Source organism: Bufo bufo, chromosome 3 (assembly GCF_905171765.1).
Source record: "Bufo bufo chromosome 3, aBufBuf1.1, whole genome shotgun sequence".
NCBI classification, from domain to species: domain Eukaryota; kingdom Metazoa; phylum Chordata; class Amphibia; order Anura; family Bufonidae; genus Bufo; species Bufo bufo.
In genome coordinates, this window is record NC_053391.1 from 123,324,960 (window position 1) to 123,351,933 (window position 26,974).

At 44.1% G+C, this 26,974-nt stretch overlaps 1 protein-coding gene across 2 annotated transcripts in view; it reads left to right on the plus strand.

The window, feature by feature from the left end:
- The window catches only part of SH2B2 (SH2B adaptor protein 2), a 97,195-nt gene that overhangs the window by 40,813 nt on the left and 29,408 nt on the right, over window positions 1–26,974 (plus strand). For both annotated transcript variants that reach the window (XM_040423524.1, XM_040423525.1), the window contains exons 2-3: window positions 15,664–16,541; window positions 25,880–25,981. In XM_040423524.1, coding sequence (XP_040279458.1) covers window positions 15,690–16,541; window positions 25,880–25,981 — 954 coding nt within the window. In that variant the 5' untranslated portion in view covers window positions 15,664–15,689. The remainder of the gene's footprint in view (window positions 1–15,663; window positions 16,542–25,879; window positions 25,982–26,974) is intronic.

Genomic DNA, 26,974 nt, shown 5'->3' on the forward strand with positions numbered 1-26,974 from the left:
CCTCAGAATATCTGAATATACCTCCATTTCGTATTGAAGGGAGTAATAAATCTCACACATGTATCTCGGTTATCCCTTTTCTGAACTCTACTCACCAACAAGGAGTCTCTAGATGTTTTTTTAGCTCTTTCGTAGCCCCGCTGTATAGTATTGTATTGATAACCTCTTTCGAGGAATCGCTGTGTCAGAGTGCCTGCTTGTTGTTCGAACTGCTTATCACTGGAGCAGATCCTGCGGGTTCTTAAAAATTGCCCTGTGGGTATTGCCTGTATCGTATTCGGATGGTGAGCAGAGGAGGCGTGGAGAAGGGCATTGACGGCAGTGGACTTCCTAAAGAGATCAGTGGACAAATATCCGTCAGGTCCCTTAGTGATCATTATGTCCAAGAATTCGACATTCGTAAGACTGTATTTCCAGGTGAGTCTGATGTTACGTGTATTATTGTTGAGACAGGCCAAAAAGTTTTCCAAGGCCGGAATAGTGTCCTGCCATAGAAAAAACACATCGTCTATATACGTAGACCATAGGAGTGCGGCATCGTATCCAGGCGTATCCTGGACGATCTCTCTCTCCCACAGCCCCAGGAACAGGTTGGCATATGAGGGGGCACAAGATGCCCCCATAGCTGTCCCCTGGAGCTGTAGGAAGAGGCGATCCTTAAATAAAAAATAATTATGCGTGAGCATGAATTCAAGCAATGCCAGAATAAATTCAATCATGCTATTATCATAATCTGACATGGTCAAAAAAGATCTAGATGCCCGCACTCCCTGGTCATGGTATATAGACGTGTATAACGATTCAATATCGCATGTGACAAGGACCACATCCGGATCAACATGGATCCCATTTAGCCGTCTCAGCATGTCGGTGGTGTCCTTAACAAAAGAAGGAAGGGTTTCTACGCTCTTCTGGAGAAAAAAATCGATAAACCTTCCCACATTGGTGCACAAGCTGCCGATCCCCGAAACGATCGGGCGTCCGGGAGGATGGGTACGGCTCTTGTGCACCTTGGGGAGCAGATATAGAGTGGGTTTGACCGGGAAGTCAACCCTCAGCCCTTCCATCATTTTGGTAGTGATGATGCCCTGGTCACAGGCATCTGCAAGAATATCATCCAACTCGTTCTTATAAAGTGTAGTCGGATCTCTCTCGATTCTACGGTAGCATTGTTTGTTGTTAAGCTGCCTGAAAACCTCTCTTTCATACATCTGCACAGGCCATATCACGACATTCCCCCCCCCCTTATCGGCTGGTTTGATTACCACATCTCTCAATTCCTGTAACTCCCGCAGTACCAGTCTCTGTGAACGAGTCAGATTGTCTTTTCCAATATGTGGATGGTCTATATTTAGATCTCGTTTCACTAGTTTCACAAAGACATCCACCGCGGGGCACAGTGTTTTAGGGGAAAATGTACTTGAGCGCCTGTGCAGATGTATGGGGGACCTACTAGGTACAGTAGCCATCTGATCCTCTAAGAGGGACTCCAGGTCACGAATCGCCTGCCTCTCAGCCGGCGACATCGAGGCAGTCGCGTCGTGACCGCGACTAAAATGCTTCTTAAATAACAGCTTCCGAGCAAACAACTCTAGATCTTTAACTACTTCAAAGTAGTCGAATCTACCCACCGGGGAAAAGGATAAGCCCTTCTGCAGGACTTGCTGTTGTGTCAAAGTAAGGCTAATAGTAGAAAGGTTAATTACCTTCAGTTCTGTACTCTCTTCCCTCGGCCATTCCCTTTCCAGTGTTTCCGTTTGTGTACTGGGGTGCGTAGATTGTACCCTACCCTTTCGGGATCCAGACCACGTGCCGTGGCCGGGCGTCCTTCTAAAAAAGGCACGCCACATTCTTCTTCAGATGTTGAAGATACCAGAGATTGAGAGCGTGAACGGGATTCAGGTCTAAGGTTGGTGCGTTGCCACCTAAACACTTTGTTTTGCTGATAATCCCCCAGATCTCTCTGGAATTTTTTGGTTTTAATGGACTGAATCTCACGCTCCCACTTGGCAAGATCTTCTTCCAAACTTTTATCAAATGATTCCAGTTCTTCCTTGGTCAGGAGTACCTGGATACCGTCCTTATGGCCGTCAATGTCCTTCTCCACAGCCTCCTCAGTTACTGGGATTTTCACGCACAACCATTTCTAGGGTTTACAAAGAATGGTGTGAAAAGGGAAAAACATCCAGTATGCGGCAGTCCTGTGGGCGAAAATGCCTTGTGGATGCTAGAGGTCAGAGGAGAATGGGCCGACTGATTCAAGCTGATAGAAGAGCAACGTTGAGTGAAATAACCACTCGTTACAACCGAGGTATGCAGCAAAGCATTTGTGAAGCCACAACACGCACAACCTTGAGGCTGATGGGCTACAACAGCAGAAGACCCCACCAGGTACCACTCATCTCCACTACAAATAGGAAAAAGAGGCTACAATTTGCACGAGCTCACCAAAATTGGACTGTTGAAGACTGGAAAAATGTTGCCTGGTCTGATGAGTCTCGATTTCTGTTGAGACATTCAAATAGTAGAGTCTGAATTTGGCTTAAACAGAATGAGAACATGTATCCATCCTCTGATGGCTACTTTCAGCAGGATAATGCACCATATCACAAAGCTCGAATCATTTCAAATTGGTTTCTTGAACATGACAATGAGTTCACTGTACTAAAATGGCCCCCACAGTCACCAGATCTCAACCCAATAGAGCATCTTTGGGATGTGGTGGAACGGGAGCTTCGTGCCCTGGATGTGCATCCCTCAAATCTCCATCAACTGCAAGATGCTATCCTATCAATATGGGCCAACATTTCTAAAGAATGCTATCAGCACCTTGTTGAATCAATGCCACGTAGAATTAAGGCAGTTCTGAAGGCAAAAGGGGGTCCAACACTGTATTAGTATGGTGTTCCTAATAATTCTTGAGGTGAGTGTATAATGCTGTGTGTCTCTGCCTAGTATCAGTTAGAGGACATGGCAGGCACCGCTCTCAGTGAGCACTATGTTCTCTTCAGCAGCATAGTGGAGAAGTATGGAGTCCCTCCCTCCCCACTGTGCCGCTGCCACAAATGGGAACATAGTACTGTGGAGGAGGCAAGGGGCTGTGACCACTACGCCACCAATGAATATAATTAACACATTCATTCACGCGCAGGCTGCGGGTGCCGGTGGCTGTATCACATACCCGGCACCCAGCCTCTATGACAGGACTCTGCAAGCCCCATCAATTTACCCCTCAGGTGCGGGGCTAATTGCTGCAGTTCATGGGATAGCAGCGCCCTGTTATTGAAGCCGAGTACCGGGTATGTGATACCGCCACCAGCACCCGCAGCCTGTGCGTGAATGAATGTGTTAATTATATTCATTGGTGGCATAGTGGTCACAGCCCCTTGCCTCCTCCACAGTACTATGTTCCCATTTGTGGCAGCGGCACAGTGGGGAGGGAGGGACTCCATCCTTCTCCACTATGCTGCTGAAGAGAACATAGTGCTCACTGAGAGCGGCGCCTGCCATGTCCTCTAACTCTGGGTTCCCCAACTCCAGTTCTCAGGGCCCACTTGCCGGTCAGGATTTAGGAGTATCCCACAGAATGAATACCTGTGGTAAATCCTGATGGATGGACACTAATTATATCAGCTGCCCAATACTAAGGAAATCCTGAAAACATGACCGGCAGGTGGGCCCTGAGGACTGGAGTTGAGGACCACTGCTCTAACTGATACTAGGCAGAGACACACAGCATTATAGATCAGTATAATGCTGTGCACTCTTGTGAAAAGACCAGTGTCATAAATGGAGTATAATTTACGTACTTGTTTTTAGATGTAAAATTAGACAGGCGTATTTCATTCGCCTGTCTTTCTTTTGCATAGCGGTTGATGAATTGGGCGTATTTTTATCGGTCTGACCTCTGGTGGTTCTTTTTCAGTTAGACAGATTCATATTTACTTAGTTGTATGATTTATTTGCGCATTAAAAAAGTTGCATCTTTGCTGACATAATGTCTCCCGGAAAGTGCTTTTTTTTTTATGCAAAAAAAGTCACACTTCACTACTCAAAACAGACAAAGAAAAGTACACCAGCCCTGGAGTGTAGTAGAAATTAGACCGTTTTTGCAACAAATTTAGGCGCAAAAAAAGGCGCACCTACATAAATAGATTGGAAAAAAGTCACAAAAGTTAGAATACTTCTGAATTCATAAAAAAAAAAAGTGAACAAGGCGCGAAAGTCTCCAAAACAGGCACAATTTCAGTAGCGAATGCAACTAAAGAAAATAGTCTAAACCAGCATTTTGTTTTATTAAAAACAGGCGCACATACTATAGTAAATGTGCCCCCTTTTTAAGTTTGTATCCAGACCGTAGCCGTGCACCATTGCATTTCTGAAGCCGGTTCAGTTTCCTTGTCTTTTGTCCATCTGGTTCTGGCTAGTCTGTGACCCTGAAGCCTGTTTTTTTGTCGGGCCGTTCTGCCTTGCCTGTTGTTTGGTATGTTTAGGGTTCCTGTTGTTCTGTCTGAACTGTGTCCTATGATTGTATGTCTGTTTGGGTGCCTGTGATCCATGTTTTGCGATATCTCTGGACTGCTGGTGCTTTGCAGGTCAGCTGACAAGTGTACTGGGTCCATCCCAGGAGGTAGCAGTCCAGTCGCTCCCCTTCTGTGAAGACCAGATCCCTGTATAGGAGTTAAAGGGTAAAGACCAGGGGAGCACCAGAATAACGCCCTTAGGGTTTGGCCCAAAGTCAAACCAGTCACTTGGCACAGTGGTTCTACATCTCTCACTGATGTCGCCTATCTGCCACCGAGACAGGCAGCACTGTGGTTCCTTGACCATGTTTTAATAGTCCACATAAGTTTTGGAGCACATTTTGTACATATCTCAGGTGCCTGTACATGCCAGCTAATTCAAATCATGCAGATCGACCTATTTACACCTATTTACTACAAGCATCACATGGCATTTGAATATGGAAAATGTCATAATATATTGACTTGTTACCAATTCACATTATACACAGTGGAGTCACATTATTATGACCAGCAGCTAATATCCAGAGTAACCACTGTATGCAGCATGAGAGCAACTCAATAAGGTCCTTGTAGGTATCTGGAGCCATGCTGACTGCAGTGTATCCTACAGCTGCTGGAGGGTGCGTAGGGGGACCATGATCCAGATGGTCCCACAAATGCTCAATTGAGTTCAAGTCTGGGGAATTAGGGGGCCAGGGTAGTACTTAGAAGTCTTGGTCATACTCTTCCAACCAATGTCGGACATTTTTGACATGTGGCATTTTCTTTCTGAAAGATCGCATCCACCCCAGGGAAGACAATCATTATGTACGGTGGTTGTACATGATCTGCAAAGATAGATTCATACACAAATCGGTTGAGAGTGCCTTCCACATGGATGAGTGGGCTCAGACAGTGCCACGAAAACATTCCCCCAGACCATAACTCTGCAGCCACCAGCTTATGTTCTTCCAGCAATGGTTGCAGGGTGTTTGTTCTCTGATGTTTCTCTCCTGACACTTTCTATGAAGCCAAAAATGTGACTAAGCAGAGAAGGCAGCCCTCTGCCCATCAGCAGAGATCCAATTCCTATACTGTTGTGGAAATTGAAGCCTTTTCTGCCGATGCAGCTTCGATAGCAGTGATGCAATGACCATCCATCTGCATCACAGCCCCATACACAGTAGGGTTCGCTGAACTGTTGTATTATACACACGTCTGGTAGCCCCCTGGTACATTCTGGCGGTGAGCTGCTCCACTGTCAGTCCGCTGTCACGCAGTGGTACGCGGTGCTCCGCAGTTTCCATGGTGCTTATTCACAATGGTGCCATTTGTCCATTCACCATACACTTTCACCACAACAGGACGTGAACAGTTCACAAACTGCGCAGGTTCAGAAATAATGACACCCTTGGCCCAAAGCCAATTCGCTCCTTTTAACCATGACAGTAAGGCTACTTTCACACTAGCGTTCGGGGTTCCGCTTGTGAGTTCCGTTTGAAGGCTCTCACAAGCGGCCCCGAACGGATCCGTACAGCCCCAATCCATTCTGAATGGATGCGGATCCGCTCAGAATGCATCAGGATGGCTCCGCTTGGCCTCCGTTCCGCTCAGCAGGCGGACATCCGAACGCAGCTTGCAGCGTTCGGGTGTCCGCCTGGCCGTGTGGAGCCAAACGGATCCGTCCAGACGTACAATGTAAGTCAATGGGGACGGATCCGTTTGAAGTTGACACAATATGGTGCAATTTCCAACGGATCCGTCCCCCATTGACTTTCAATGTAAAGTCTGGACGGATCCGTCTGACTAACTTTCACACTTAGAATTTTTTCTGAACTATAATGCAGACGGATCCGTTCTGAACGGATCCCATCGTTTGCATTATATGAGCGGATCCGTCTGTGCAGACCCCAGACGGATCCGCTCTGAACGCAAGTGTGAAAGTAGCCTAACAAGGGATATGTGTGCAGACAGCCTATCTCACACCCTATATACCCACCAAATCTGCTCACCACACGTGACTTCCTTCCTGAGCTACACCCTGCTGATTTCGAAAGTAGTCATAATAATGTGACTCGACTGTGTAACTTACCATAGCATTCCAAGGAAGGATCCTCAATAAGAAGCCCAATCGATAGAAATATTGGGGGTCATTTATCATAGAGCAGTTTTTTGCACCAGTCTTTGATACCCTCTGCACTGCCACAGAATGCGCCTAATTTATGACGTGCGTGAAATCTACTCAAGCCGCTGACTGTAGATTTCAGTCGCCATTTACGCCATTTCCCTGGTGTAAATGTTCATAAATTTGCTGGTGCTAATGGCCCGACCCCCTACAACGCCCCCGCCACTCCCCAGTGTCGAGGGTGGCATGAAAACTAAAATATTTTCACGCCAGCATTAAAAATTGCAGAACGGGGCCATGCTTTTTTTTTTATTTTACACCTAAAACTGGCGTAAGGACTCTTAGTAAATGACCCCATTGTCTTGTAGTGTGATTATTGTTTTTATGCTCTTGATATTTCCCATGAAATTTACGATGATGAAAAAAGTGTACAGGCTGTAAATATTTAATGCTGTTTTCTAGAGAAATCAATAAAAGATATTGATCTGGTTCCAGATCAGTCGGCAGTGGCCAGACATTAGAAATCCAAACTAGCTGAATAAATAGATGCAGCACTGTAGGAAAAAAATAAATAGCACGAAAGAGAGGCCTTGTGTGAGAGCCCAGGAATGTCCAAGCATGGAGCTTACGGTTTGCTACGTAAATTTCAAAACCAGAAGCTTACCGATAAACAGGAACATAGTGTTACATTTACATTCAAGGGGCTGTGAAGTGGCATTGCTAGGGGCCGCTGATGAGACTCCGGCATGTGCAGCGCAGTAAACATTGAATAAAAGATGAGCACACAACCTTCATGCCAAACACAAAACTGGAGTGCAAACCACAGAAAGTTTTCCCCCAGAGGAGACCTTCACTGGCCGAGTCGTCTCAGGCTTTATTGTGATGCATGTTTACTGTCCAAAAATAGGAACTCGCACAAAAAGCGGTGCCATGAAAAGGGCTCTGTGCCCAAGAAGCAAGCGGGGCGGAATTCGGCCTCTTTCACACGTCAGTGAGTCGGCCATGTGTGCTGCCTGTCGTCTCCACGGACCTCTCACGTGTCTATTGACTTTAACGTGTGCATTCACGGAAGCATACCCTATTTTTGTATGTGATTACAGATCCCTCATGCACATGATAGCCTATGGGTCCATGAATGTCACAGACACAACACGGATGCCATCTGGTCCATTGGTAGGAGATGCTCTGGAAATTAATTTTCAGACTAGCAGTGTCCGTGGAACACAGATGACGCACAGAGAGCAAAAAACGGATACACAGACCAAACACCAACTTCTTCATGGATGAACTACTGACCATCTTGTCACGGATGTGTGAAAGAGGCCTTTCTGTTAAAGGGCCAGCTACCAACTATCCATATACAAATGTTGTGCAGTCACGATAGAGTTAAAGTTAATCTGTTGCATTGCAAATGCAGTATCCAGTAAAAAACGTATGCGTTTTTTTTTTTTTTTTTACAGTGGCACTTTATGGATGACAGATGCCACAGTATGGCATCCGTCACAGGCATCCACTGGGAAATATATGCTAAACAAAGGCCATAACCATTATGCAGTATCCAGTAAAAAACGTATGCGTTTTTTTTTTTTTTTTTACAGTGGCACTTTATGGATGACAGATGCCACAGTATGGCATCCGTCACAGGCATCCACTTGGAAATATATGCTAAACAAAGGCCATAACCATTATGTGAAGAGAGACAAAGCTGCGGGAAGTTTTTATTTTCCTTTCTAGCTGTTCTCTAGAATTTGTCACCAGAAAATTCACTGTAAATCCAGCCACAATGTCTAATAGGACTAGATCCGCTGAATGTAATGATATATTTTACTCAAAGATGCTTTATTATGAAGAAAAAGTACTTTTAACCCATATGTAGATGAGCAGTTAAGTGCACCGAGGGCGGACCCAAGCCTTTCTATGTACTATAGCTCCACCTGCTTCCTCTGCCAGCCCTTCCATCTTCTTCTTGATTGACAGGATCAGGTGAGATGACTATGCAGGAACCTGGCCCTTGGCAGAGAAAGCAAGAGGAGCAAGGTGCACAGAGTGACTTGGTTCCGGCCTTGGTGCACTTAACTGCTGATTTGCATATGGATTAAAAGGTGTTTTTTTTCCCTCCAGAATGAAGATGTGGAAAGATATCAAAGCTTTCAGCTGAACTAGTCCTACAAGGCACCGTGCCTAGTTTCACAGTGAATTTCCTGGTAATGGATTGCCTTTAAACAAACCTCTAAGATATTTTGAAAGGTTCATCAGTTGTTTTTGAACTTTCACCCTGAGAAGTGTTGTTGGCCACATGGACATCAGATTGTCTCAGTGTTTGTACACAGAACCTTCGTTCATTCTTCCCGTGTCAGTGGATGTAAGGTTCATTGACATTCCACATGAAAAATGGGGGTCAGGGACTCATTATGACGTATTAGTGGAAAATCCAGATCAATGGGTGGCGTTTTGTCATGTATCCGGTAGATGACCTAGAGAAGTGGTTTGGCTTTTCGAGTTGCTTGTTTTGAAATCATTCAGAAAGTTTGACCCTGGGCAAATCCTCATTCCTGTTCTCAGCCATGATGAAAGCTTCTTTATTTTATTACCTCAGAGGAAACCATCCTGATCGACATGATCACTGTCCACTGCCATTCACTATTATACAGGGTTAACTTGTGTTTCCCATCATGGTTGTTGAGGTAATTTGGCCTAGTATTAATGTCTCAAGGATTCTTGCTCATGGTGACTCTGTGTCTTACAGCTTGTTGGTTTGTTTTCAGTTTCCAAATTTCAAGTTCTTTACTATTCAAAGATTGAGGAAGTATGGGGAGGGAGCTTGCTGATTTAGCGAAAACGCTGTATGTATAATAATGTTAGCAAATTAATGCTTTCTTGGATTGCAGTTTTACATTATTTCATGCCAAAAATTAAATTGTAAAGTCTATGGGAATAGATGATTTACTGTATTTTTTTGGTCTATAAGACGCAATTTGGATTTGGAGGAGGAAAATAAGAAAAAATATATATCATCCATCAGACCTCAAATCAGACCCCCATTCTTTATCGGACCTCAGATCAGACCCTAATCAGACCCCCATTCTTCATCAGACCTCAGATCAGACCCCAAAATCAGACCCCCAAGCTCCATCAGTCTCAGTCAGACCCTTCAACTTCCATCAGCCTCAGATCAGACCTTTCTCATCAAACCCATCAGCCTCAGATCAGACCCCCAGCCTTAGATGGGACCCCACAGCCCTCCTCAGGCTTAGATCAGACCCCCAGACTCCATCAGACTCAGATCAGACCCCCTTAGCCCCACTCAGCCTCAGATCTGATGCCCCAGTCCCTATCAGCCTCAGATCAGCCCCCATCAGACGCCCCAGCCCTACTAGCATCTGATTGGACCACCCCATGCCCCACAGGCTCAGATCAAAGCCCCAGCCCCCATCAGACCTGAGATCAGATGTTTTTAAAAAAACCTAAAGTACCTTGTTTGCTTCGGCTGGCGCCACTTATCCAGGACTTACCGCTCCATTGCTTCTTCCGGGTCCCGCTGTGTATTATGACCTGACGACACACAGTGTCAGGTCATAGTGGGAGCCTACGTGTACTACATACTTCCACTGTGCACGGTCAGGACACCACAGTGGGATCCTGAAGAAGACCAGGAGAGGTGAGTACAGCCAGCGCAGTGCTACCCTCCCTATAGATCGAAAAATACAGTACAAAGAATATTTGTATTTTTCATCATTTATACAATGCATTCGGAAAGTCTTCAGACTAGGGCTGAACGATTAATCAATTTAATTCTCTCTTTTAGGGCCCGATGATATTGATTTAAAAAAAAAAAAATCACCATCAATTATTTTTATATTCTGGAGCAGCTCAGCACGTGCAGGCGTTTTCAATTCTAGTGCGGGCTTCATGGACTAAACAGACCTGCCCTGCTGCGCTGATACAGCTCTGCAGATCACCATGGGAGTGCGGCACTGACTGTAGCCGGGCTCCTGCTGTAATGGCCGCTATCTGGTACCTGCTCCAGAGCCAGAAGTGGTTTATTCCCCGCCTTCTCCCGCTCTCGTCCCTTATCTTTTCTTTCTTTCCGGCCTTCTTCTGGTCTCTTCAGATCTCCCCAGCTATCTGTGTGGGCAAGAAGTGTGCAACATACAGGTAAAAGACATAGGCACCGCGGTGACAGAGTAGGCCAGGCGGCCTCCCGTGGATATAGCCACTAAATATATAGGAGGGTCAGACAATAAGGATAAGTAACTAAAACTTATTTTCATTTCAGTTAAAATTATAAATAAAGCCTGTATTAGATCAGCAAGCGATTTTCGTGAGGGAAGTGTTCCCTATTACATGCAGCGATCTACTCTGCAGCATGGGGAGGAGCGATCGCTATGTCATCGCTTGTCCTCATACTGTCTAGTGGTTTGCCGGTAGCAGATCGCTATTAGACTGCACCATCTGCTGCCGGCAAATGCTGATTTTTAAGCATGCTTAAAAATCTGAATTGCCCAATGAACGACCGTTTGCTCTTTCAACGGGCAATTGGCTGCAGTATTACACTGCAAGATGATTGCTAACGAGCATTCGTGCGAACACTAGTTGGCGATTATCGGCCAGTGTAATACAGTGTTTATTGATTTAACGGAGTAATAAGTGTCGAAGCCCACGCATTAGTGAACTGTGTTCTAAAAATTGTTCCTTATTTGGCAACAGAGCAAGGTCGCTACTTAATCCCTAACTGTCTGCTGCAGGTTGTTTCTAAACCCCACAGCCAGACACGGGTGTAGCACCAGCCCGAGAAGGGCGACCCCTGGTTTGGCACTGGAACCTAACCCCTAGGCCAGTGATGGCTAACCTCCGGCACTCCAGTTGTGGTGAACCTATAACTTCCAGCATGCTCCATTCGTTTCTATGGAGTTCTTAGAACAGCCAAGCAAGTGTACATCTTGGGAGTCGTAGTTTTACCACAGCTGGAGTGCCGGAGGTTAGCCACAGGCCTAGGCCTACGATAGCTATCCCTCTATACTAAACACTGCTCTTCAACGCGTTTTGCCTGTTAAACATAGAGCATGCTCGTCAAGGAGACTTCCAGCAGCATGGCAGCAAGGGCAAAATATAAGGCAGTGGCCACTTACTGTATGTCAATGCAATATGTAAGTTTTTCCTTTTTATTACATTAGCAACGATTTAGAACATCTCTCTTTTCCTTTTGTCATTATAGGATATTTTAGTTTAGTTTAGTTTTTTTTTGTGTTCTTTTTGTTTCCTAAATACAAAATTAAGCAACTTTTGAAATAGTCAGTAAACATATCCTACAATTTTGCTTCTGCAGAGTGTGTGTAAGTCCTTCACCTAGCTGCTGGTGCTTCTGAATTATGAATACGTCAGAGCACTGCTCCTGTTTCTGATATCGGGTTCCTGTCAAACCAGAGTAGATGTGGTTTGTAGTCAGTAGTAGGCACATACTAGAAATATGGAATTTACTGCTCAAAATGTGTAGACATTCCAGTCCTCTATCTTCCAATCCCTGGCTTGTTTTTTTCCAACCAAGGCATGGCCATGGTCACCTGTGCTGCTGCAGTCAATGACTGGCTTCAGTGTTGATGTGTCATGAAGTGGCATGTGACCAAGTCCATGCCCTGGCCAGAAGAAAACAAGATGATGGAATGGGAGCCAGTGCACAGGATTGGCACGACAGGGAACAGGAGTCTGTCAGTATGCAATGCAGGCTAGAAGCCAGTATAGGAAATGGTTAATTATTTCCAGAAAACCTCGTTATGTGTTCTACAGTTTGTCAGTACTTTTGGGGTATGAATTAATGCAGCCCTGCTGCAAGTCCACTGAGCTGATCTTAGATCACGATGGAACCCTGTGATGATCTAAGTTTGTGTTAGTAGAGCCTTGAAGTTAGGCATCAGTTCACATCAGCATTACAGTTTCCTTTTATAACAGAAGCCATAATGCCAAGCCATATCTATTGCATGATGGACACCAGCATCGCATGCCTGATCCATTGACTTCTAAAGGGGCTTATATGGTTTAAGCAGGGCGTGCAGCATCAGGACTGGAATGCTGTTACATTTCCTGTAATAAACTAGAGAATCTGCCATGGAGGCTCTTAGGACACATGCACACGTTCAGGATTCATGTGCGGAGAATCCGCAGGTGTTCGCAGGCAAATCCGTGCGGTCAGTCCGCATCAATTGGTATGGATTTGCAGGCGGATTTGGTCCGGTCAGGAAAAAAAAAAGAAATTGACATGCTGCCGAAAATCTGCTCGGAAAAAATCTGCATCGTGTGCATTGAGAATTTCAAATTCTCAAGAAATAAAATGTACATGACCTATGGTGCGGATTTTCCACACACAAATCCGTGCGTAAAATCCGCACGCAATCCTGATCGTGTGCATTTAGCTTTAGAGGAGACACAGATGAAAAGAGAACCATACACTTAAATTCATGGTGGCTAAATTACTTTATGACTATTTATTCAAAGTATACCCTCTACTTAACTGAACTAAGGGTGCTTTCACACTAGCGTTTTTGCTGGATCCGGTAGGGTTCAGCAAAAACGCTTTCGCTACTGATAATACAAACGTCTGCACCCGTCATGAACGAATCCGGTTGTATTATCTTTAACATTGCCAAGACGGATCGGTCATTAACTCCATTGAAAGTCAATGGGGGACGGATCAGTTTTCTATTGGCAGAGAAAATGGATCCGTCCCCATTGACTTGTATTGGGGGTCATGCCGGATCCTTCTTGCTCCGCATCCCAGGACTAAAAGCAAAATACAACATGTTGCGGTTTGCTCTCCGGTCTGGGAACGCAACTAAACGGAACGGAATGCATTTTGGAGCATTCCATTGTGTTCAGTTCTGTCCCCATTGACAATGAATTGGGACAAAACTGAAGCGTTTTTTCCGGTATTGAGCCCCTAGGACAGAACTCAATACCGGAAAACTTAAACGCTAATGTGAAAGTACCCTAACCTTGTACTGGAGATTGTGGATTCATAAACCTTACTACCAGGAGAGCAGCCAGGAGGTTTATCCTTCCTCTACCTCACTACCCTGTGACTGATTGAAAGACAACTGGCCGCAGCAGAATCCTCTCCCCAGTGCCCTGTCTGCAACAGCACCCAAAGACACAGTCTTGCAGAATTTCTACAAGGCCATTTGTATCAGAAAATCCTGCAGATGAAGGGCTCGTGTGAAGCCCGTGCTGTGAACCGCAATGCACGGTCACCATCCATGGGGCTGGCGCATTGGGGATCGCAGACCCATTTACTTGAATGGGTCCGCGATCCTTCCGTTCCGCAAAAAGGCACGGAATGGAACCCCAGGAAACACTCCATAGTGCTTCCGTAGTGTTCCGTTCCGCATCTCCGGATCTGCGGACCCTTTGAAATGAATGGGTCCGCATCTGTGATGCGGAATGGCCACAGAACGGTGCCTGTGTATTGCAGATCTGCAAATGCCCTAACTAACATGGGGAGGTCAGCATGACCATAGTAATCGGAGTAGGAATTGATGTAAAGTGCCAATCTGCTTATTATAGTATTTCCTGTTTTGTGACCCTGGATACACTGCTTAAATAATGAGAATGAAACATTAGGAATAGAGAGAAATAGCCAAGAAGGACCACATATTAGGGCCTCGTGTTGCCTTCCTCTGTGTGATTTCAAAGAGGCTGATGCTTCTTATCATGAATGATTTAGCGGAAGAATTGATTTACCATTCTCATAACATATAGATATTGATCCCTCGACTGTAACAAAAACTCAGAAACATTTGAAGAAATACTGCAAATAAATCCCAATTTTTTTTTAAATACAATGAAATTATTAGAATTTTTTTTTAGTTTTCAAAGCACAAATAATTAAGGCTGTTCACGTCAGGTGCCATGGATGGCAAATCTTGGCCATCTAAATATTGTAGTTTGAAAATGCAGATTTTGTCTGCAATGCTGTGAACCCACTGCATCTGTGTTAAAATTGAGATGAACAGTTCTGACAGTTTCTCTGTGCCATTGCTTCAGGTCATCCCGCTAATATTTACAGCTATTAAAATGAATGTGATTCAAATAGGCTGCCCAAAGCTGACAAGAAGGGTTTTTGCTTATTACTGCTTCAGTTCAGTTCACACCATACACATTGCTGCTAAAATTATATTTAGTGCCAATTAAAAAAATTATTGCGAACTTTGAGAAAGGTAAAGAACATAGGATTATTCCCAGTGTATTTTCAATATGATATTATTATGGGCAAATAATGGGATTTTTTAATGGAGTAATTATTTTAGTACTAATGCCAATATCTCAAATATTGCCAAAGGCATCTGTTTAAACTGGTGTTCAGTGAGATCCCCCTAGTGGTGCCTGCAGACAGCCAAAATGTTGTCTGTGTAGAAAAAAAACATAGGATTAGCTGCTATGTGCAAAAAAATAGAGCTCTGACACCTATATAAAGATATATTTTGAAATTAGTGAGCACAAAATAATTTAAAGGGGTTTTCTGATATTCTCTATTCTCAGGATAGACCATCAATATCAGATCTCCAGGGGTCCGACTCCTGGCACCCCTGCCCATTAGCTGTTTTGAAGAGGAGCAGCCCTCCAGTGAGCACCGCGGCCTCTTTGTATGCCGGTGATGTCACCTTCATTGGTCACATGACCTAGGCACAGTTCAGTCCCATTTAAGGGAATGGGGCTGAGCTGCAGTACCAAGGACGGCCACTATCCAATGGCTGACCGGCTAAGTAAGTTGCAAGGAGACCACGTCACCCACCGATGCACCACTGCCTCCTCCAACAGCGGTGGGGGTTCGAGGTGTTAGACTTCCGCCGATCTTATCTTGATGAGCTATATAATATATACATTTTAATACTTCCTTAGTTTTATTATGCGGTACCACAAATACTACTTAATGCAACCACCCTTTAAACAAATGTATGTGTATGCCTATGCTTCCACACAGGATGTTTTTTTAGATAAAGATTTATTCCAGATTTGGTGATTTTTCTTCATTTTGCCTTGCAGATTTCTTAGAGAGGAATGGAACAGCCATGAATGGTGATGCACTTAATCAAGACTCTTCCTCCCAGCTTCCTGACTGGAAGGAGTTCTGTGAGCTTCATGCACAAGCCGCTGCAGGGGACTTTGCTCAGAAATTCTGCCAGTTTTTAAAGGAGAACCCTCACTATAATGCTCCAGGAGCAGAGACATCGTTCTCCCACCATTTTGCTGCCAATTTTTTAGATTTCTTCAGTTTTGAGGTTAGCAGGGTATATGTATCTGATTCTCCAACAAAGTATAACATTGTACCCTTCGTAGGACTACAAAATTGCCAGGTGCCTTTAGCAAGAGATTTCGTCTCCAGGAAAGAGGAAACCTCCACAGAGTCATTAGACAGCATGGAAAATACCATCACAAATAAATATTTAAGTCGGACTCAAGCCAGGGCCCACAAGGTGTCATCCTATGGACACTCGCGAAGCTCGGAGGATGTTTCAGTACATGCGAGCTCTAAGACAAAATTTAAAAAAGGTTTTTCACTGAGGAATATGAGTCTGTGTGTGGTGGATGGCATGAAGGAAATGTGGCATAGGAAGTCCTCTCCAGAGCCTGGCATGGACAATGGGACATTGAAGCGCTCGGAGCGTGAACATTGCACATCAGGCAACAAGGAACAAGTGGAACCACGGGAAAAATGGACTCACAAATTACGACTGTCAAAAATGCAAGCGGCTAAGATAGATGCCGTCGAAATTCAGAGAGAAGGAACTCTCAGGTACATGGTTGCTGATGACACCAATTGTGTTGGTAGCTCTCAGTGGCAAAAATGTCGTTTGCTTTTGAGAAAAGCCGTGAAAATGGAAGGAGAAAGATTTCTTCTTGAATTCTATGTGCCTCCTAAGGTAAGAAATGAGAATACATTCTTCCTAAACTGCACTTTGTTTCTTAAATGCTTCCAATTTTCTAACAAAAGGAACATTGTATTATAATGAATAATAATATATTATTGGTCAAAATGCACCTTCCTTGTCCTATTCTACTTCATGCCTTCATAGCAGATCCAACATGTCAATCCTTGTTTTCTCCAACATCTGCCCTTGAAGAACAGTCAGGGGCCCTCATACAGATTAATCTAATGTGTATAAGCAGCTTTGGGCTCTGGGAAAACACTTTATCTAAGTAACACTCATCCAACAGGCAGAACTTTACTCCTAAAGTGCCCTTAAAGGGGTACCACAAGATATGTCATAACAGTCTCATAGTCATTGGTCCACTGGGTGGGAAGGGGGGAGGCAGTGTCCACCACAGTTATGAAAAGAACACAGCAAACGTATTATATTCTGTGAACACGCAATGAAACCCTAAATGTGAAAACTCTTTTAGCATGTCAAACTTTTTGGTCTTTTGGACCAAATGGCATCTGGTTAGCTGGGAACATCTCTCTACGTTGCATACCATTCTCTGTATTAGCACTTCACATTCCTAACCAGCTCCATGCTCAGTACTGAAGAGGTCCAAAAGACTCAATCTAAAGGTGGCCACACACTCAATAGTTGTCTGACAGCTATCTCTCCCGATTCCCTTCGGCACAGCCGAACATGTATATGTAGTCAATGGAGAGAGGGAAGAAAGACACTTCGAGACCCATCTCTGGCAGCGGCTTATCTCCTGGGGAAACAAAAGGATTGGGTGAAAATATTAATTTCTCCCAATCCTTCTTTCCCCCGCCATCATCTGACAGAGGAGAGTCGGGAGCTCCCCATACTCATTAAGTTGTTGGCCGAACCTGCCATTCTCAGCGGGTTCGGCTGACAATACACTAATGTGTATGGGGGCCTTAAAGGGAACCTGTCATCAACTTTATGCTGCCCATACTAACGGCAGCATATAGTAGGGACGGGTGAGTTGATGTCAGCGGTCTGTCATTTATAAGTTAAAAGTAAGTGGTTGCCGAGAACCAACATCACAATCCTTGCAGACTGGGCCTGGAAAAGAGTCACGGCCACCTGAGAAGAGTCCTGGTTATTCATGAATTCCTGCTCTCCTGCCCACCTGCTGATGACTGACAGGCTTCTACCGAGTTTTCTCCCTTTCTCTCTAAGAAAACTCCTATAACAACTGAGTAATAGCTATGAGCGTGGTACAATGACCCTATTAACACCAAAAAAGCCACGCAACAGTAAATAGTAAAATTCACAATCTTAATACAATCCAATACAATAAAAATACATGTCAAAGTAATTGCTTCAAAGCGGTTAAAATAGGATCCTATGTAGCAGCACTAGGTAAATCACCCACACTAAAAGTGGTCTACAAATACCAACAATATAGCAACTGGACCACCAAAACATGGAGTCCATAAACCCCTGTGCAAATTAGCAAAAGTGAGTAAGAAAATGGGAACAGCTAGTCACATAATTACAATACCGGCAGTCCAAAAAATCCCATCAAACTCACTCTAAAAGGTGTTGACTAATGCACAGGGTTATGGAAGCCCATGTAGTTGTGTATGCAGCAGTGTGCCACCAAACCAGATGGGTAAGCAATCACTGAATACTGCTGACAAACTCCAAGTGGAACGAGTAAAGTATTATACACATGGTTCAGACCTCAAGGTGGTGTGACCTCCAGCGACTGCCTTTCTCTCTAGGAGACAACTGCCAGTCATCAGATGGGTGAGGAGAGCAGGAGATTATGAATAATCAGGACTCTTCTCAGGTAGATTTGACTCTCCAAGGCCTGGGCTGCAATGGTTATGATGCTGGTTCTCAGCAAGCACTTACTATTAGCTCATGAGTGACACACCGCTAAATACAGACCCCGGACATTCTGGCACCACATCAGAGATGTGGACCTATTCACTTGAATGGGTTCGCAATCTGGAAAGGTCGGTGCGGAACGGAGGCAAGGAACACAACGGAAGCACTACGGAATGCTTCCGTGGGGTTTCTGTCCGCAAAAAAGTAGTGCAAAAGTAGTCCATTAAAGAAGACCTTTCACCGATTCTTACCCTATGAACTAACTATACAGACATGTGGAGCGGCGCCCGGGGATCTCACTGCACTTACTATTATCCCCGGGCGCCGCTCCGTTCTGCCGCTATGCCCTCCGGTATCTCCGCTCACTAAGTTATAATAGGCGGAGATACCAGTCCCTAAGTTATGGTAGGCGGAGTCTGCCCTAGCGCTGGCCAATCGCAGCGCAGAGCTCACAGCCTGGGAGGTTATTTTCTCCCAGGCTGTGAGCTATGCAATGCGATTGGCCAGCGCTACAGAAGAACAAGGGCAGACTCCGCCTACCATAACTTAGGGAACGGAGATACCGGAGGGCATAGCGGCAGAACGGAGCGGCGCCCGGGGATAACAGTAAGTGCAGTGAGATCCCCGGGCGCCGCTCTCCATGTCTGTATAGTTAGTTCATAGGGTAAGAATCGGTGAAAGGTCCTCTTTAAATGTGGATCGCAGACCCCATTCAAGTGAATGGGTCTGCGATCCACATGCGGCGGCTCCACGGTCGGTGCCTTTGCATTGCGGACCACAATTTGCGGTCCGCAGCATGGGCCTGGCCGGCACAGGTCGCGTGCATGAGCCCTAAAATTGATGACAGGTTCCCTTTAAGACATGATCTAAGACTATTTCTAGACTGACACCTTAGCTTACAGGACAACTCCTGCATTGTTTCCCACCGAGCATTGCCTGAAACCGTTTTCCAGGAACACTTTTTAGTACATGCCCCAATATGTACCTAATCAGGACCTGATATGGGGTTTTGGAAAATATAGTTCCGCATAAACCCTAGTCTGTCTACACAGACTATAATCATGAACATCCATATTTCTCATGGAACAGTAACGGAGCTTGATGTTGGCACTGAACCTCGAGCTCATTCTGCCACTGGTGCACTGAGCCTTTGTCTGACCTGGCACAGAGTATGGAATATTGTAAAAACCAAGGGGGCTTTGTCCAGCTGCTGGCTATCTGTTGCCCTCCTACACAGGCTTTAGTGGAACACGAAGATTAGTCTCATAGTACGGTACATAATTAGCAAATTATTGCAGCTCATGCATGCAAATTGGTAAAAAATGCATTTTCACAGCAGAACTTTGTATTAAACAGGAAATATATACAATAATTGAAATGAAAAAGAGTAAATTGCTCAAATTGTGTGCTGCAAGGGTTAGCGGTCATATTTATCGTCACTGTTTTCACATGGCGTTCAGCAATTACTTTCAGCAAATGGTTCTGCAGAATGTATGCCCTGACACATTCACCTACTGTGTATGCCCGCACCATTATAGATTTGGGCCATAGACTGTCATTAATGAGTATCTGCAGGCATGATCAACCCTATTAAATGAGGCACAGTCTGTGCACCTGGCAGAAAAATTAGACCGGCCCCGTGGCTGGAGTAGTCTTTCACCAAAATTCACGCCTGTTTCCAGGCGTAAATGTTGGTAAATTTGTCTGGGCCAAAGTCTCGACCACGACCACATCCTCGACAATCCTATGTGTCGAACGTGCCACAAAAACACCTGTGCATTCAAAAAGTCACAGAAAGGGGTCATTCTACATTTTTACGTCAAAACTGAAGTGAAAATGTTCATAAATGACCCCCTCCGACTGTATGAAAGCGGCCTAAGACTGATTTGTGATACAATGGGTTTTAGTAAAGATCTGTGTTTTTAGGAAAAACACAACTTTTTTTTTTACCTAAAGCTTCCTTCATAGACTGCTTCCTTTACAGGTGGCTTGTAAAAATGCATGATTTATTTTATTTTATTTTTGTGGCATTGCTTTACTTAGATTTTTATATGTAAAACTGTAAAAAAAACAAAAACAAAAAATGCCCCAAACAAAGCACTTGTGTTTCATAATTCCCTAACTTCCAGTAAAGATCCGAGGACATTAGGGTTTATTTCTGTCAAGGAAGCATGGGAAAGAACAGGAGGAAAACGATGCAAACAACGCATGATTTTTACTAACCAGCCTAATGGAAACAATATTAAATGACATTTTGTCTTGTTGAAGACTCTTCCCCGTATGCCACGATATAATAAATAGACAACATGTATAGTGAATGTAATACTCTCACCTAAATATGTCTTATCCTTGAGCTAGAACAGGAATTATTTCCCTGGACAATAAACCTTTGTGATTCTCTTAATGGTCTGACACAAAAAAAAAAAACTTAACCAGCTTTTTACTCGGTGTAGTAGCTTCTTTCACGGTGTCTGCCTTTGTTAAGGCTGCCATTGAATTCATGATACTCCCACCCAGATCAATTAGCACAACCACAAAACAAAGTGTATGGCTGTGAGAAGAGCAGATGATGCCAAGAGAAGCTAGTTGAATATTCTGTTTGTACATCACGGGAAAATGGGGGAATAAAAACCTTTCATTCATTCATTTAACATGGAGCGTGAAGCATCAGTGTCGAAAGAGCCAGCGTGATATACTTCATCTTCCCTGTATGGAAGGTAGTTTTATGTCTCCTGTCACTCATATTGTCTGTGAAGAATTTATCGATTTTTCTCCTTTTTATATTAAATCCGATAAATTTCTTTTTCGACTATTATTAACGCTGCAACTACCATATGGTGACGGTAGAGGGACAAAGTCCTCAAAAAGCTGTTAATTGATCTTTTAACATTATTTGCAGTGTTTCTAGCTTAAAAAATAAATTTTACATAAATATTGGCTTCCATATGTCCTGCTGCTAATCTGCGCTGCTGGAGATGGTCTCTGGACAGAGTCAGCCTACTTCTCCCTCTGACAGCTGACAGTATAGTCTGTTCTTGCTCCCCCTGCAGAAGGAGCTTTCTCAGCTACACTGCCATGCTGCAGCAGACGGTTTGCACCTTCCCTGACAAGTCGAGCAGAAAACTATTTCTGTTAAGCCTCCTGCAGACAACCGTATCCATTTTGTGGTCCTCAAAATGCGGATCTGCAAAAAAAAAAAAAAAAAACGGATACCAGCCATGTGTATCCCTCAATTTTCTCGTCCCCCATAGTAGGGATGCCTATTGTTGTCATTTGCACAGATGTGGACAGCATGTAGAGGACATCTGTGTGCTGTCAGCATTTTTTGCGGCCCCATAGAAATGAATGGGTCCACTTCAACTCCGTAAAAAATCAGACGCAGATCAAATCCGCAGAGCGGATCAGACGCACACAAAAACCACAGTCCTGTGCATGAGGCCTTAGCTGTGCAGCAGTGAACAGAGGATCTGTAGGGAGACCAACCCGCTTACATGACCACCAGCACTCCGCTCATTAGGTGGATGTGCACGTTCCTATAAACTGTGAACACCAGGGGGCTCCATACTAAGAAATTAAATAAGCATGCCAGCATTTTTTTCATATAATGCAGTATTCTAGCAGCTCAGTTACATTCATACAGTTTGAGCCATTTCATTATGGGCACCAGGTTTAGGTGGTCCCAGTCTGTCCAAAGCACGCTCTGCTGGGCAATCCGGGAGAAACCTGTCGCAAGCAGGAGGAAAGGAAGACATTTGCATCACATAGGAATACACTGGGCTGTTCTGTGTGAGTTAGAGGACACCAGTGTGGTCACTGATCCATCACTTGCTGCCCTTGCGGAACTACACTGTTCCTGTAATTCCCATTCACTTTTATGGGAGCGGCGGAAACGGCATAGCATATCCACAGTTCTGACTTCCTCTGGCCATTACATGCAGACTGGAGGAGGTCTAGCAGGGGCTCAGCCAGGATGGGAATACCACTTTAAAGTGGTCCTCCGGTTCAAGAAAAAAAAATTCACATGAACTGAAGAATGAACAGAACACTTACATGGTGACCACCTTTTATGATTATTCTCATGCCCAGCATAGCCTCGTACAGTGCTTTGCCAAATATAAAGTGAGGAGGCCATAGCGATCAACAGGCCTCTTCAAACAGCTTATTGGTAGGGGTGTCGGGAGTTGAACCCCCACTGTTAATATACATTGATGAACTATCCTGAGGATAGACCATAAATGTCAAAATCCTGGGCAACCCCTTTAAGCAGCCATATGCATGCTGTGCAGTAGTAACACACTGGTCATTGAATGTATTCTTTTGCACCTATACATTCATGGGTACTATGGTGGGCAAAATCAGGAAGCAAGGGCATGGCAAGTGCAACGTGATGGACATCTAGAGCTATGTAAATACATGAGAACAATACTGACATTTGGCAAATTGAATTTGATGATTATTATTTTTGTATCCACTGAAATACAATCTATTATTTTTCAGTAACATTTGAGTATCTCAAGCCCTGCAAGTATATCCAGTCTTTTTTTCTAGTGCAGGGGCAGATGGTATTTTAGGGGAGGCAGATGGTAAATTAGTTAAATAAATGCAGAACAGGAATGAGGAATGACCCCAAACTCCCAAGAGTCCTAGGACGTATTTTCTCGTCACAACAAAGGATGGAGCATATTGCAAGTAAGAGGTCATTCACTCCTAAACATTACATATACTTTGGCTAATGACGAGAACTAAGACGAGACTATTAAAATGTATCCAGAGATGTCCGCTAGTTAGTGAGATACACCACAGTGCAGCCCATTAGATCAATACACTCCAGCCTCTATGAGATCAATAGGCTTTAAGGTCAGTATATGGAACGTCCTACCGATGCCTCATCTGGTCTGAAAGCTTGACATAGCTCTACAGATCTGTCCGTGGATTTACTGTAGACCAGTCATTTGTTTAGGAACCTCTTGGCCACAGTGGACGGCGCTTACCAAGAACGTCTCTCTCTATGGAGGCCTCGCCTGTCCTACATTACCTATTGATTTAAATGGGCTCCGTGTAATGTGTATTTTTGTCTCCGTTTTCCATGTCGCTATATTTAAAATACATTTCCAAAGTTCTGTTTTTGCACAGACCTCTAGGCCTAATAACAGGTCAATACTGCCCGTTCTTTACAAGTAACTTTTCAGTAGTGATGGCATTATCATCACAGGCAGGATTACACTGACAAATATCACCTCTATAGAAATAACAGTGGATCTGCCATTCACAATAGTTGATCTCACAGCTTGTCTACTCCCTCCTGACCTCTGCACAGGTCTCAGACCATGCCTAGAAGCCTCTCCCATAGAAGTCAGTGATGTGCCCTCCTGTCCTCTGCGTCTATGGCCCATGGTGGCCGCTCTCAAAGAACACAAAGCCTTGACCTATTTCAGTTTTAGTGACCAGTGAGAAAACAGCAGAATTTTAGGATATTTTTTAACATTTTGTGACTTGGAAATAAGAAAAAAACAACAACAAAAATTCTAAAAAACAACAACAAAATGTTTAACATAAAAACTAATTTAATTTTCATTTAATTTTCAATTATCTGATGACACATTTCCTGTAAGGCATTAGGGTTGGTCGTTATGTTACACAACATAGCCTGATGTATTCTGATGCACTTTCCGGATCATAATGTGGCGGAGAACAGTAACATTATAATATTCCATGACAACTTATAAACCATTATAATTGTGCATAATTGGCCAGGAAAAGCTGGATGCTGGGAGATGCGCCTAAGGCTGTGAGCGCTGTATGACTTGTGTGAATTATGCATGAGCCCTCGTCATCCGCTCTTCGTATTGTGCTGTGTCACAGGCTGCAGACATGCCATTTACATAACTAATGCATTGCGGAGAGCCATCCAGTAGTTTACATTGCAGATGCCACCAGCACCTTTGTTCATTCGCTGATTATTTTGCCCTGTTTTGTACTTGTTCATAGACCTTTTTTACCTTGTGAAGTCTTTGCTTCTTTCCTACCTATACACAGAGGGCTCAATATTGCAATCAAAGTAAAGTGGTGTCTCATATACACAGCAAAATACCGCCAAAAAATACGACACCACACAAATTGTACCAACAAAGGATAATTAAAAGAGAGGGGAGAAACCCATACCCACGCCGAAACAGAACCAATTAACATATTACCCAAAAGGGGATAAGCATTAGGATACAATGGGTACATAGGTGGTCCGTGTACTGTATATATTTTGGACTATGTACACATTGTATCCTAATGCTTCTTGGCTCTTATGTGTAATCATTGTTCTTCATGGACACGATGTAGCGCTCTGTTTTGGCGTGGGTATGGGTTTCTCGCCTCTCTTTTTTAATTATCTTTTGTCATTTTTAATTCATATGGATTTTATATTTTGGTACAATTTGTGCGGTGTATTGTTTGGAGGGATTTGCTTCTTTCTTGTCTGAATGAGAGATTTTACATTTTTTTTGACCCTTTGATGACTGTCTGTCCCATTTGCGATATTTCATTCACGTGTATCACCGTCTGGCGTTCAGTGATCGTATAAATGACACGTTTGGCGACATAAATTGCACAGATCCAGGCATTTTATGTTGTGCCGAGTGATTTGTTAGCGAATTACAACTTCGCTGCCTGCGTCCCAGCTGTCGGATGCACACGATGGATAACAGATCTGACAGCTCTCCTGATCGTCATCAGCTTCTTAGAATAAATGAACTCACACATAATCTAAAGCCGGGCATACATGTTAAATTTAAGTTGGCCGGACCCACCCAATTTTGGCAGGTTCCCCTGACCATCAAATATATATGGGGTCTCCCGATCGGGCACGTTGGATTTCAGCTGCCTGGTACTAGAGGTGTCTGGCAGCCGCTTTCTTCCCTCTGCCAGGGAAGGGTCACATGCTGCTGCAGTGGTGGGTACAATGTGGGCACATATGAACATAGGACCAACACAGATGCCTTCAGCTGCCAAGTGCACATGTAACAGATCAGCCAGTTTCATAGGTACAAATATACTGACAGATGCCCTTTAAAGTAGCAACCCAATGGGACTTGTGGGCAGCAACCACCAGTTTTGATAAATGCCCCAGAAATTCTGTCCTGCCATTTCCCAATCTAGGTCTTTTACCTGGTCAGCGTACGAACCATCTGCACCAATACAGAAGGCGATCACACTGGCTTAATAAAGAGAGTGGAGATGAAAGGTAGTCACCACTGGTGGTAGGCTTTGTTCCGAAGCAGGTACCCAAATTCATTCAAGTGCCACACAGGAAGATTCCCCTTGGTAAACAGTATTCATTCAAGTTCAGCCATGATGAGTCTGAAAACTCCCTTATGAATCTTTATGGTGGAAAAATCTCGGGTTTGTTAGAGTTTCCCTTTAAGTTCATCTTAATGACAAGCTGTGTGTCTCTATGCTATATGATAATTGTGTTCAATTCTTTTTTGCAGTCATCTAAACCTAAAGTAAGCATTCCTCTCTCTGCCATTATCGAGGTCCGCACCACAATGCCATTGGAGATGCCTGACAAGGACAACACGTTTGTACTTAAGGTAGAACTTTTCTTGCATATAGGTTTAGAAATACTTCTTTTACTAAACTGTCTAATTGTGACCGCTCTATATTCTGCCAAAGAGCCCGAGAGGCAGAATTAAAGGGGTTGTCCGGCTTTTTACCATTTTTTTTTCTTTCTACCTGTGGAGGGAAACATACTTACCTGCTCCCCATCGCTTGGTTCTGGTTCCTTCAGTCCACCACTGCATTGTAACGGTGCGATACCTGCTCGTAAACTTGGGGAACACGTGACCACAGTGATGGCACACGTGATCCCCCTCCGTGCCAGAAGTTTACAAGTGGGGACTGCACGAACTGGAACTGAGTGGGGAGGTCCAGTAAGAAGGGAGAAGGGGAAGTGGTAAAGCTGGACAACCCCTTTAAAGGTGGACCACATTCATCATCCAGCCTCAGTCGTTGTGATAAATCTGGTGGATTCTACACTGTCTAACTCTTAGACGGGATTAGTATGTCTGCCCCAGTGTCTCCTACAAGTTAAGATACAATCGTGGCATTAACATAGTAGTAACATAGTACATAAGGCCGAAAAAAGACATTTGTCCATCCAGTTCGGCCTGTTATCCTACAAGTTGATCCAGAGGAAGGCAAAAAAAAAAACCTTGTGAGGTAGAAGACAATTTTCCTCACTTAAGGGGAATAAAAAATTCCTTCCCGACTCCAATCAGGCAATCAGAATAACTCCCTGGATCAACGACCCCTCTCTAGTAGCTATAGCCTGTAATATTATTACACTCCAGAAATACGTCCAGGCCCCTCTTGAATTCCTTTATTGTACTCACCATCACCACCTCCTCAGGCAGAGAGTTCCATAGTCTCACTGCTCTTACATTACTGTGACTTATGCTGCCATTACATTTTTCTCCTGTTGCTGTAAACTCACAAAAATTCTAACATGTCCGCTACTCAGTTCTCTACGGTAAAACACATTTTTCCAGGTGGCACGCAGCGAAAAAGTGAAATAGTCTTTTGGA